We start from the raw sequence: 13,670 nt of genomic DNA, 5'->3' as shown, positions 1-13,670 counted from the left end.
TTTTGAAAATAAGGAAAATCCAGGATAGTTCTTTACTTAAAGATTTAAGATGCTTTTGTATTTTGTTCTGCTATAGCACTGCTATTCATTATGTGGATTTAGGTAGAGCTAGCTAAGCATTTTTATCTGTCATGCATACTGTTTCATAGTTCCTGTAACTTGAAAGTGCAAATGGATTTGGACAAGGTAGAATACATCTACTGGCACATGCATGATGTTATATAATTAACTTGGGATACATCTTCTTGTAGCAACTAAAGTTTGTTTCAGTTGACCTTCTAGCAATAGTAGAGTAAATCTTTTCAACTTCTATTAAGTTTTTAAGATGTGGAGATGCAGCTTAAATTTGTAATAGACCTTAACTATTGCAATTATTCAAGTTAAAGCTGGCCAATTAACTAAATTAATTCTGTATGAGCATCTATTATATGTTACTGTTGTATAAAATAATGAAATTATTTAATAGACATCAAGATTAAAGAATGTTGTGAGAATCATGAAGTAATTGAAACTGATATTGCAGAATATTATTATTTTTGATTAATTTAAATTTTTATTCTGCTTAATACATTACTGACACAACTCATAAAAATAGTCAACTAAAATGGAATTAGGGTTTACAGTTATCTCCATTTTTGGTTATTTAGCTTTGGATTATTATGGTGTGATGATTAATTCAGTTTCCTTGTGATTTGAAAATCTGGAATTTGTTGTTGTCACAAAGGATGCTCACCTTTAGTCACAGTGGCACTACAAATATTGTTTTGATTTTGAACTACGGTAAAATCATTAAGACTACCTGCCAGCTTTCTTAGTTTTCGACTACCGAGGAAGGGGAAGGTAATTGGCCAGTAGCACCCTTATCTTTTTAACACCACACCTCTTACTTTCTTGAATTTGTGTCCTAGTAGAGGTTGTAACGGGCACTAGCGCATCTCAAACCTTCAGCTTTCTGATTCCTGGGCAAACACTAATGAAACAGGTTTTGTTACCCACTCAGTTACATTACTCATGTGATAAGTTACAAATATATATTTACTAATTAATTTTCAGTAAATAAATCATTGAATATGTCTGTATATTTATATATTAACATACACAAACATCATTAAATTTTTAAGTATCAGACATTTTGTTAAGGTAAGATTTGCATCTTTTCATCTGTGTTGTACTATATATTGTTTAGAGTTATTCTCATAAAACATAATGTGGAGATGTGTTGATATGATACAGCCATCATTAAGGCCTAGGATAAATAATTGTGTTTCTGGTAAGTTATCCAGTCCTGGAAAAAAGCATCACTTCAAAGAGTCTTGCACCTTTACATTAAAAAAATATCTAGAGAATGTAACAGTATGTTTAAGCATTTTGTGAACAGTTTTTGTTATGAACCCATCCAAAGAACATAACTTTGATCTGAACTTACCATGTCAGGCCTAAAGTTGACATTATCATAATTTTTTGTTTTTTTAATTGAAACACTTTATTGAAAAAGGAAGAAAACTTTCACTATTCACATCATGATCTACAATATTTACTCAAGTGTGAATCAAGTTTGCTTTAAGAAACTAATTAATAAATACATTAAAATTATGTGTGGTTTGTATTTGAGCATTAATAGTATGTACAATATAAAAGTTGATGTTTTAAATACAAGATTTGAGTTCAGGTAATATATTTTTGATCCATCCATATGTAAATAGTTTTAGGCTCATCAGTATTACATATTTTTAATTCAATGCTAATTTGATACATATATTTTTATCATAAATAGTTATCTTGTTTTATGTGGAATATTATAAAGTGTTGGTACTTGTTACAAATATATTTTTCTACATATTTCCTTTTGTGCATTAGGAATTTCCTGTGTTATTCAGATTTTGTTTCATATATTGATCTTTGATAAATATGTTAAAATATAGTTATGTTTTATTATATCATTGTTGTTCTAATTTTGTCTATTAACCCTTGGTCAATTTGTTGCTTGCTAGTGTTTTGCATAAATTTTCACTTGTTCTTCCCAAGACACAGTGGTAGTTCAGGTGCTAGACTTTCAATCTGAGGGTCACAAATTCTAACTGCTGTCACCAAACATTCTCACATTATCAGGAGGGGGGACATAATAATGTGACAGTCAATCCCACTGTTTGGTGGTAAAACAATAGACAAGGAGTTGATGGAGTTGACTATCTGCTTTCCCTCTATTACTGGTAAATTAGGAAAGGCTACCACAGATAACTATTTTTTAGCTTGCATGAAATTCAAAACTAAACACAAAATTTTGAAATTTTTTATTTTACAGTACACTTAGTTCAGTTTATTGATGGAAAGTATATCAGTACCCCGTATTTAATAATTTTTCTAAGTATAGATCTCCAATGACACTATCCAGTTATTTGTACACTATTGATGAGTAAGGAAGCACTTATGTTTCATGCATCTGTCCCCACTAGTACAGCAGTAAGTATATGGATTTGCAATGCTAAAACCAGGGGTTCAATTCCTTTCAATGGGCTCAGCAGACAGCCCAATGTGGCTTTGTTATAAGAAAAACACACACACACCCATGCATCTGCATGTTATGACTAAGTAGTGATCTCTTTTTCATCTCAGATTTTTTCCAGGTAGCCAAACATTTATTTTAAGTGCACAGAATGAACTAGTGAAGGAGTTCAGCTGTAACACTATTAAAATACAAACCATTAGAAAATACACTGTGTTGTGAATATGGTACAACACCCCAAAATAACATGAAGTTTATAGAAACCTTGAAAATGATGCATACTCTGTGACTTGGTGCATTATCCTGCTGGAAGTAGCCATTGGAAAGCGGGTAGATTGCTGCCATAAAGGGATGCACGTGGTCAGCAACAGTACTATGCTATGGCATTCAGATGATGTTTGGTTGGTATTAAGGGGCCTATTTTGAACCAAGAAAACATTTCTCATACTATTACACCACTACCACCAGCCTGTACCATTGGCACAAAAGGGAGGATGGATTTATGGATTCATGCTGTTTATGCCAAATTCTGGCTTTACCATCTTCATGTTGCAGTAAGAATTTGGATTCATCAGATTAGGTGGCATTTTTCCAATCTTCAGTCATCCAGTTTTGTTGATCCCATGCCCACTGTAGTCTCATCTTCCTGCTCTTAGCTGACAGGAATAGAACCTGGCATGGTCATCTACTGCTGTAGCCTATCTGCTTCAAGGTTTGACAAGTCATAAATTCAGAGATGTCCTTCTGTACACCACTGTTATAAAGAGCAGTTATTTGAGTATTTATGGCCTTCCTGTCAGCTTGAACAAGTCTGGTCATTCTTTTCTGTGACTTCTCTCATTAATAAGGTGTTTTTGCCCACAGAAAATCTACTCATTGGATGTTATTTGTTTTTATCACCATTCTCTTTAAACTGGAGACTGCAGTGTGTGAAATTTCTAGTGGGTGAGCAGTTCCTGACAATCATTTCATGGTCAAAGCTGCTTAGATCACACATCTTCCCCATTCTAATGTTTGGTTGAACAACAACTGAATCTACTGACCATGTCTGCATGATTTATATATTGAGTTGCAGCCACATGATTCATTGTTTGGCTATTTGCATTAAAAGCAGGTTTACCGTATGAAGTGGCCACTGAGTGTGTGATGTATATCTGTATACAAGAGATTGCTTAATTACTTATAAAAAGTTATCTTGCCACAACTAGCAGCTTGCTGGTTTAGTGTGTAGCTGTTTTATATGATGTATATGATGCCTTCTTTGACTCTGTTTATGTTTATCAGATTGAAGAAAGTCAGGTAGGTTTAGTGACTTATGTCCTTAGTTATTGAATATCTATACCTATCTTATTCAAACAATACACATAAATAAATTAGCTGACTGGATACTTAATTATTTCCAGTTGCAGTCGCCCTAGGTTTTACTTAAAAATATATTACTATTATAGTAAAATCTGTTTTCATTGTTTGATTTATTGAATATCAATGAGATTTTGTATTTTAAAAACAAAATGTCATCCTTGTCCTTATCTTGATACTAGTGACTCACCAAGTAAATCAAAAAGATTCAGATTATATTTTAGAAAATGTAAACTAAAACCTTTTTAGCAAAAATAATTTTTATCAGCCTAAAATATTTTCAAGAGATGGCAACCACCAGAACATGTGTATTATAGTAAATGAAGGGTAGTTCAAAAGTTACTTTTAAAAGTTTTGATATAGGGAAATTAATTTCATGTTACAATAAATTATTATTCAAAAATAATAAATTAGCAAATATTAATATTTCAGACTAGATGTTAACGTGCTATAAAGTTTTAAGTGTGCTAGTACCACACAAATTCTGATTTGGAGTAATTTCCTTTAGATATGTATAGAAAGTCTCATTTCATGTCAGACTATAGGAAGATAAATTTCTGATGTTCTTATCTCTGTTTACTTTTATTCTTTAACAGATGAAATTTATTGATAACAAAGCAGTGGCTTTAGGCATTACCAACATACTTTGTGTGCCAACACAGAATAGGTAAGCAGTCTTTATAGATTTTGAAACTGTCTCGGAATTAACCTAATTACGGGTGTGTAATGCTAGATTAACTTGATTGTATCTTGCTTTATAGCTATATTTATCAACTGGTGTGCTGTTAGAACTGGGACAGCTATCACTGCCTTGTGGTAATAAGTTATCAATCCCATGTGTGGACTGTTACTATTGTACCAAGTAATTGACTGGGGCTTGAGATTCAAAACTTGGTAAACCCTACTTCAGTTATCTGTTTAATTCTATTCTTGTATGGAAAGTATTGGAGAAAAATATTCTTTTTATAGATATTTCAATTTGGAAAACTGACATTTTAGATTTGTTTGAGGGAGAAGATAATTTATGAAATACTGACATTTAATGACTACATACAGTTGGATGTTAATGAAAAAGATATGTAATAATTTTCATTATTTTGAATGTTTGTTATCAGATAATATGCAGTTCCTGTTTGAAGGTAATAAAAGTTAGGATACTATATAAATATTTTGTTTATAATTAAAATTGTTGGTATAAATTACTGCTAACAAAATGTGAAGTGGGTACATCTGAATCACTTACGTAATAAACGGAATATATTTCTTTTACACAGGGGTGAGTAGGTTTTAAAAAGTGCTTTGGTCATAGTAGAGGTGCTAAACATTGAAAGAAATTTAAATTAACGTGTTTTTCCTCCTTCCCCAGGACTTCAGTTATCAACTTGAGGGTTCATAATGCTAAAATCTGGATTTTAATTTCTGCTGTGTACATAAAACATATAGCCCCTTGTGCACGTTTTTGTGTAAAGCATGTTTATTTATTTATATGAAACTAATTTATCAATTTTTGCATTATCAGGGAAAGTGGGCTTTTAACCAGGACATTTCATCATGCAGCTTTTGTTCTGCAGAGAAAACCTGTCTTTGATTACATAGATGTTAGTAAGAAAGTTATTCGTAGTGAGAGGTAAGAAGTGATACCAGTTTTAAATAATGCTACAGTTAATGTTTACAAGATACACACTTTTAACTGATGTAATAAAAATGTTGGTGATTTCAGATGTGGAAATATTAGCAGAACATATCAGTGAAACTAAACACACAATTCAGTTGGAAAGAACAAAACATGATTTTGCAACAGCCTGGAAATTTAATTAATATGGATATTTGTGAATCTATTGAGATGATTAAATACAAAAAAGTAAATTTAGATTACTAAATGAGGATGATGGGACATTATGGTTATGTTTTGCAAAAGTATTGATGTACATTGAAACATAGTCTCATCAGAGTTTTTACTGGTTTTTCATCTTGTATATAGTAAGTTGTTGATATTTTATTGTATTTTGGAGACTCAAAAGTGACTTATTTTTGGAATTGTATGTTGTATAATTATTACTTTTTAAAATAATTGTATTTTAACATTGAACATTACATAATTGCAAAGAAATATTTTTTTTAAAAAGTGGAAATTTCTAGTAAATTCTACAATACTGTTGTCATGGAATGAAAGCTGTTAACTTTTGATGTTAAGAAACTTAATAAAATAGAGTATGAATGTAAGGAATTGTTCATAAGATAAATCATTGCTTTATGAGAGTTTAATAAACACAGTGTGTGTAAAAATAGATATGTATGATTTTGTAATTTAGACATATGTATTTTATCCTTTTAGTATTGATCATTTATTACAGGGTGCACACTGCAATAGAGGAAACAGCTGCTGAAGAACTCTCAGGTTTGTTTTTTTATTGTAGGACAAACTAAGAAAATCAGTCTAGCTATTTATGTTGTCTTTTCTCTATCAAGATATTGCACTAAACAATTTGAAGATTCTTTTAACTTCACCTATTAACATTCAAAGTTTCTAAAATGTACATTATTAGCTTGATCCCAGTTTCATCATTGTGTTTGAGCAAAGTTTAAAACTAGTGATTAGGGTTATACAGGGCCAGGTGGTTAGGGTACTTGGGTTGCAATAAGACGGTTGCAGGTACAAATCTTCATCTCACCAAACATGCTAGCCTTTTCAGCCACGTAGCTATTAGAATGTGGTACTCATTCCCACTATTCCTTGGTAAAAGAACCGTACTAGAGTTAATCTGCCTTCCATCTAGTCTTTCATTGTTAACTTAAGGATGGCTAGTGCAGATAGCCCCTGTGTAGCTTTGTGGAAAACTGAAACCAAACAAACAAATTTAGAGTAGAAAACATTTATGAGCAAAGAAAGGTAATCTTTCACACAGTTTTTTTTCCCTCCCTGTATTTTTTGTAGCTAAGTAACATAGCTTTAAATCATCTGAGGAAGGGGAGTTATGTCAAAAACATTATGCAAAGAACTATATATATCAAAAGGCAAGATTCATCTACACCCATTTTGGTGAGCTTAGTACTTAGAATAGTTTAAGATACCGTCTTGGTAACAGTGTTGTTGGAAATTATTAACTTGAACCACGATGTTTACATGTGAAATTTCTGTTATTCTTATTAATGTGGAACATTCAGTATTTGTTTTGTGAAGTTGTTTAAAGAAATAATAAAAATTATTTCTGTTAAGTAACTGGTACTCCTGGTTTGAAAGCAAATAGTTTCTAACGTACAATAGAATTTTGACTCCTGTCTCTTGAAATTAGAGCATAAACATCTTCAGGCTTGAATAAATATTAAATGTGTTTATGATATTGAGTTGTTTTATTTTATAGAGTTTGGTCTCAATGATGTTCATCTGATGTCTTTACGAAAAAGGCACAGAAGAAGAGCAGTAGAAATTTTGAATCGTATGAGATCTTGTATTTCATCTCTACTGCTCAGGTGAGTCCTTTTTGTGAAATGAGTTTCATTTTTACTTTACAAACACCCTAAATGAAATTTATTAAATGTATTTGTGAGCATATAAGCATCATGTCTTATTTTATTTTCATCATACTTCTTTTCCCATTCATAAATCTAAAAAACCAAACACTACATTCAATTTTAAAACATTCAATTCTTAAAACCTTATAAGTAACTTGCACAGAAACTAATATTAACCACATCATTTCAATGATCTAATTTATTTAAGTAGAAGCAAGTTGTCTGTCATTAAGGTTTAAGTGTGTCAAAAATGTTTGTGTTCATGTGATATTACATTACAGTAAAACTCCCAATAATTTTTATTGAATTTTGTACTGGCTTTGAACAGCACATATATAGTGGATGATAGGACTGAAGGAAAATTATCTTCTGCCTTGTTTAAGCTGAATAAGTTCTAGTTTGTGTGTATGTAACCTTAATAAGATAAAATTTTGACATCTCCAAGAAGAGCATATTAATTCTTTAAAAATTAAGCAGTAAATGATGTAGAGAAGTTCTGATGGTTGGCTGTGTTTTATATATGTATATACAGATTCTTAAAAATATATACAGGTAAGGTGACAAGGCTGTATTACACTTGATGTGTACAAATGAACTTGGATGTCAGCATATTAATTATCAGTAGTTCTATGATTATAGTTTCTATTTTTAACTTCAACCCTCTATTAACCATTGCAGTATGCTGGAAATAAATTTATGTTGCACATGCAAATGCTTTAAGGCCAGGCTTGCAGAGGTGGGAAGGGTGCTCAACTTGTAATTTAACAGTTGTCATGGTTTCAAATTGCTCGCGTGTTTAGCTATGGGGCATTATAATGTGATGGTCAATCCTACTATTCATTGATAAAAGAGTAGCCCAAGAGTTAGCAGTGGGTGGTGATGACTAGTTGTCTTCCCTCTAGTCTTTCACTGCTAAATTAAGGATGGCTAGCCCAGATAGCCCTTGTGTAGGTTTGTAATAAATTCAAATTATATGCTTCATTTCTGTAGTTGAATGTTATTACTTCCAGAAAACAGTCTGAATAAACCATGTAATTAATTTTGTTGGTTCCTCAGTTGAACAAGTTAATGTACCAATTTACAATTACCAAAATATATTTGACAAAAACATTTTTTTCTTCTATATTTTTTCATGATTGCAATATAGGGTTAAAAGTAAATTCTTGGTTTGTTCATAAAGAAACATTTTTGGCAGTTAGATTGAAACTCTAATTGATTTTGTATTGTAGTATTTTGTCTGTTAAATTTTCACAGTGAGTTACCTGTTTTAAAACTGGTAATTTAATATATATATTAAACTGGTATATAAATTTCAAAATTTTTACATTTTTATAAATGAAATTGTTTGCAACTTTCAACAATTCTAGTTTTTCTGAATGTTATAAATGTGCTTAGATGTCCTACATGTAGAATCATATGTACTTATTTTAAACTTTATTTTTTTAAGTCATACTGGGCTTCAAATGCATGGTGTAGTGTTTCTTGTTTATTTATATAGGCTTGATAACTTTCAAAACCAAAGTTTTTTGTTGTTTTTAGTTACAATTAATCTGAGTTACACATTTTCTCTGTCTCTCTTTCCCTGTATTTAGAATATCAGGCTGGGCCATGTACAAAATTCTGGGAAGAATTTTGAATGGCATTTTTGTAAATAAAGGACAGATAGAAGCACTTAGGAGCATGAGTGAGGTATGTCTTATTATTTAAGTCAAGTAGACATTTAAAGTACTAAAAGCTTTTCCTACAAGGTGTTTGAAAAGTCTGGAACCATAGGTGGTTTGGAGCTTTCCTTCATTTCAAATACATGATTAATTATGGCACTGTCAGAGCTTGAGAAGGTTGAGATAATTCAGTTTCAACTTACAAAGATAGTGTGTGGCACGTAGTATGTAAAATTCATTGAAGTACCTATGGTTCTAGACTTTTGTATGTTGAGTTTGAATTCCTGCAGTCAGCAGAACTTGACAAAAATTACCAAATTTCCCTTACATCATTTACCCATAATTCCCTTACAATCCTATCTACCATGTGATTGTGCAAATTTTGGGGATCTTATGTAAGTTCTACCCTTTCATCGTAATTTAGACTTTCTATAACTTTGGAGGCTCATGTATAATTTGCTTGTAGCTTGATAGTCAGCTCTTGTGGTTTAACATATCTGTACTATCATGTGCATATGTTCTTGGTAGGCATAATGATTATGTGGATGCATAATTATCCACTTTCTTTTGTTCTTGATGAAGTCTGTTTTTTTTTTTTTTTTTTGTCTAGGCTTTAATCACCTTCAGAATTTGCAGAGTTAGGATTGATTGTTACAGTGCTAGAGCTGCTTGTAACGCTTCTGCTGGATTTATTTCATTTTCTCTCAAGAATATTATACATTTCTAATTAAACTTATTTTCCTTTATATCTGAAGGTGGTAATTTAAACAAATGAATCCCTTATTTTTCACACCTCATGATACCGTGGTTGTGGATATTTTTTTTAAGCTAGCTCATAAACTTCACATTCTTTATCTAGTTTTTGTTCTTAAATCTTTGAAATTTAATTTGAATATTCTTCTGGGGTGTGGGGTGGAATCTTCTACATTATCTTTTACTGTGACCCATCATCATTTGTTTCCTGCATACTATGGCTAATTCTGTTTTGATTGTAAAACAATTGAAAACCAGAAAAGTACAATACTAGAATGTAATCCCTTCTTGTATATTAAATATCTGTACTTATGTTGATTCATGCAGTAAGGACAGTTACATGTTTTCTTTAACCTCTGCATTTGTCCTAGTACTTCTGTATCACCTGACATTATTTATTCACAAATTTCAGAATGTCAAAGGTTGAGAAGTTAATTACATAATATATATACACATTTTATAAAAATTATAACAGTCTCTCCTTCTGTGAGACACGTGAATTTGTTAATTCGGTCAGAACTTTCACATGTCACACGTACCTTTGCGTTCACCATAGACAAAATTCCACATTATGCCAGAGCTTCATGAAAGGGTGTTGCCTTCAGTTAGTGGACATGGGATGCCATCTAGTGGCTGATGATGCTTTGACAGTTACTTTTCTCATATTCATATGCATCTCTATGTGACATTAGAGATATGGCAAACAAGACTATTATTATCATTAATTTCTCAACAGCAACCACAATATGTATCATCTTTGCTTTTATTGTTATTGATTTATTTTTGAATGTCGTGATGTTCTTGTTGCCTGGTCCTTACATTGTTGAGCCCAACCTTAGGAACTGCTTGGATCTTTCTGGCTTTCTTTCTGAGTGTCTGTTAGCTTGACCAGTATGACTCGGTGTTCATTTTCAACATAAATAAGGGGTGAAGTTACTGTCTCTGATGTACATCTCTTTGTACTGTGCATCTGGAAAGCTTGTTAAGAATCTTCTGCTGTAAGACTAGGACATAGTGTTCCTTTTATGTGTTTATGCTGTCACTTGTGTCCCCTTTGATAGCTTTTTGCATGTTCAATTCCAAAAAACAACAAACAAAAAACGTTAAATGCTATCCAGTAAGTTATATTCAGGTTCTGAATTTTCTTTCACCTGTGCTTAGTGACATATTTCTAATATTCTAGAAAATTATCTTCTTCACTGTAGACTAGTTTTATATTTGCATTTTATTTTCATGATGATTGGCTTTCCTCTTTATAATGTGGGCATTTCAGAAGTAAGTTTACCTAATTAGAATATTTTATTTTCAGAATTAAAATGAATTTCAATCAGACATTTCTGAAATATTTTCTGCAACCACCTCTCCACAAGCAATTTTCATCACATTTGTGGTTTTCAAGAAATTATGATGGAAAGGCTTTGCTTGTATAAGAGTTTCTAATGCTTATTTAATAAGTTACATTAGGAGTTGGAAATCATGCATAAGAAGGTGTTGTGCAATGTGTAAAGGACATTGGAAAGTTTTGAGTTGCGTGTTTTGTTGACAGCATGAATTTGAACTTCACAAACAAGGGCCTTCCATATTTCAGAGTTGATTACCTGTTTTAGATTCATTTTAATTCTAAAAATCTAAAATTTCAAGTGAATATCAGTCCCTCAGTCAACCTTTCCTGTACCTGTCAGTCCTACTAAATGTGAGAGGTACATAAATTTGAAAGGAGTTTATGGAAAACAGCAGTAATACTTTTTATTACTGTGTACCTGTTTAACATATGGTGAGAAATATTAGGTAATATTTTCCATCAATATTTTCGTGTTTGGAAAGTATTTTGTACTTAGAACATAAAGTGCATGTTTTGTTACATCAGAGGACTCGTTACCAAACAATGTTTTTCACCCCCATGGCATAAAACGTAGAAATGTGTTTCAACTTTGAATGTTTTGTCCTAGAGTGGCATAGGAATTTTATCTTAATAACCCAGAAGGTTATTTTTTATCAACAAAAAATGATTAATGTTTTAAATTTATTTACGTTGCATTGGAACCTCTTGCATTTCATACTTCTTACTTTAATTTTTTGTGAATTATGCTCTTCCATTACAAAATAAAGTACGTCTGTTGCATCTTCCACTACATGGGAGTCATCTGGACTGCATACTTTGGTACCTTTGTTTTCTATATGAAATATGTTCTTACATTACAGAATAAAGTACCTCTGATATATCTTCCACTACATCGGAGTCATCTGGACTATATACTTGTCACCTTCATTCTGTATATGAATGACTTAAGAGCTCCTCTTGTTGCTGCTGGTGACAACCTCCTCATCACATTTTTTGGGTATGTTTACATAATTATTGGCTGTTTTTAAACATCACTGAAATTTCCAGGTCAAACCGAAGTTCTTATGGAGTGAATTGTCACAAGTATTTTGATGTAGTATAAATGTGTTGTAAATTAGTACTCCAAGGTGTAATTATGTTGGTGAGATTGTTTGAAATAAATATACAAAATTATATATGAAGGCAAGCAGAACAAGATTAAGAGATTCAAGATAGGTAATTGAAAGGATATAACTGCTGAGCAGTTTAATTCTTATGATACTAAGAAAATTTATATCAAATATGCCTAGTTTAAACTCTGCATCAAGTTGGCTCTATGTAACAGTATGTTCTGGGCCTATTGTATATTCCCCTACGATTCTATGTCGTAATAGTATTATTTAATTATTAATTAAGTTGGTGTGTTGTACATAATTAGTATCGTTTAGGATACTTCAGCATTGTTAATGAAATAATTGAACAGAATGCTAATTTTCATACATCAAGAAATATTTACTTGTTTTTAATTACTTTTAAAATTGGTGTTAATAGATTTCAGTTACTAATAACTATAAATAGTAAATTTTTATTTCATTTTCTAGCTTCTATAGACAGAAACATTGTATTTTTGTTTGATTAAAAAGTAGTTTCTCATAAAAAGAAAAGTTTTTCATGTTGACTGAAATAATAATAAACATTCCATAGGATGTTAATGAGAGGACTTGGAGCCTTTTTTATTAAGAGGAAACTCGACCCCCAAAAGGGAAAGAAGGACAAAGTGTATCGTGCCGTTCTTCAATCAGTGAGTTTTGCTTTTTGTTTCTATGATAGGACATTTTTTCTGCAGAATTTTGAATCTGTTACGATATCCTAAAAAAAATTGTTTGCAAAATTAATTGTTATAAAATATTTATGAACAAAATATTAAAAGATTATAGCAAAAACAGTGAGAAAAAAATACTAATTTATGATTTCCAGTCACTCAAAATTTGTTAATTTTCAGAACATTGTCTCAAAATTGAATTTCTCTCATTAGTTCATTATTATTGAATCATCCTTTGACATCATTATACTAATATTTTGTGATCAGTGAAAACCAGTAACATTTTTATGTATGCATTCTTCAACAGTATATGTCAGAAAGTATGCGAGAGGGTCACAGTCTAGAATTCTTTGTTGAAGGAGGGAGAACTAGAACAGGAAAAGCCTGTTTGCCCAAAGGTGGTCTGTTGTCTGTGGTTGTGCATTCTGTCATTGAAGGTAGTTTTGTAATATGTACTCATTTTTAGTGAAGTTTTGAATGATTGCCTGCTCTTGAAATGTTTTCATTTTTATACACTAAATAAAACCATTACAACAGATTTTATATATGTTTATAGTAAGAAACAATGTGTATTTGAATTTATAATATCAAACTGATTTAGCATAGATTGGCTCGTGTATATTGTTTGGTGTTGAATACTGAAAGATGAGGAAGCAGCAAAAATCATTATACCATATAATTTTAAGAAAAGATGCACTCATTTTCAGATATTTTTCTTTTCCACATTTTTGTTTTTCC

The 13,670-nt window shown here is 31.3% G+C and overlaps 1 protein-coding gene across 15 annotated transcripts in view; it reads left to right on the top strand.

Annotated features, from left to right (window-relative positions):
- The window catches only part of LOC143257481 (glycerol-3-phosphate acyltransferase 1, mitochondrial-like), a 64,906-nt gene that overhangs the window by 32,760 nt on the left and 18,476 nt on the right, over nucleotides 1-13,670 (top strand). For all 15 annotated transcript variants that reach the window (XM_076516219.1, XM_076516220.1, XM_076516214.1 and 12 more), the window contains 8 exons: nucleotides 4,459-4,529; nucleotides 5,382-5,489; nucleotides 6,217-6,260; nucleotides 7,225-7,333; nucleotides 8,968-9,064; nucleotides 11,992-12,128; nucleotides 12,815-12,911; nucleotides 13,240-13,369. In XM_076516219.1, coding sequence (XP_076372334.1) covers nucleotides 4,459-4,529; nucleotides 5,382-5,489; nucleotides 6,217-6,260; nucleotides 7,225-7,333; nucleotides 8,968-9,064; nucleotides 11,992-12,128; nucleotides 12,815-12,911; nucleotides 13,240-13,369 — 793 coding nt within the window. The remainder of the gene's footprint in view (nucleotides 1-4,458; nucleotides 4,530-5,381; nucleotides 5,490-6,216; nucleotides 6,261-7,224; nucleotides 7,334-8,967; nucleotides 9,065-11,991; nucleotides 12,129-12,814; nucleotides 12,912-13,239; nucleotides 13,370-13,670) is intronic.

This window comes from Tachypleus tridentatus, chromosome 7 (assembly GCF_004210375.1).
Source record: "Tachypleus tridentatus isolate NWPU-2018 chromosome 7, ASM421037v1, whole genome shotgun sequence".
Taxonomy (NCBI): domain Eukaryota; kingdom Metazoa; phylum Arthropoda; class Merostomata; order Xiphosura; family Limulidae; genus Tachypleus; species Tachypleus tridentatus.
Note: the sequence above shows the minus strand (reverse complement) of the source record. Positions and strands in the feature narration are given on the sequence as shown.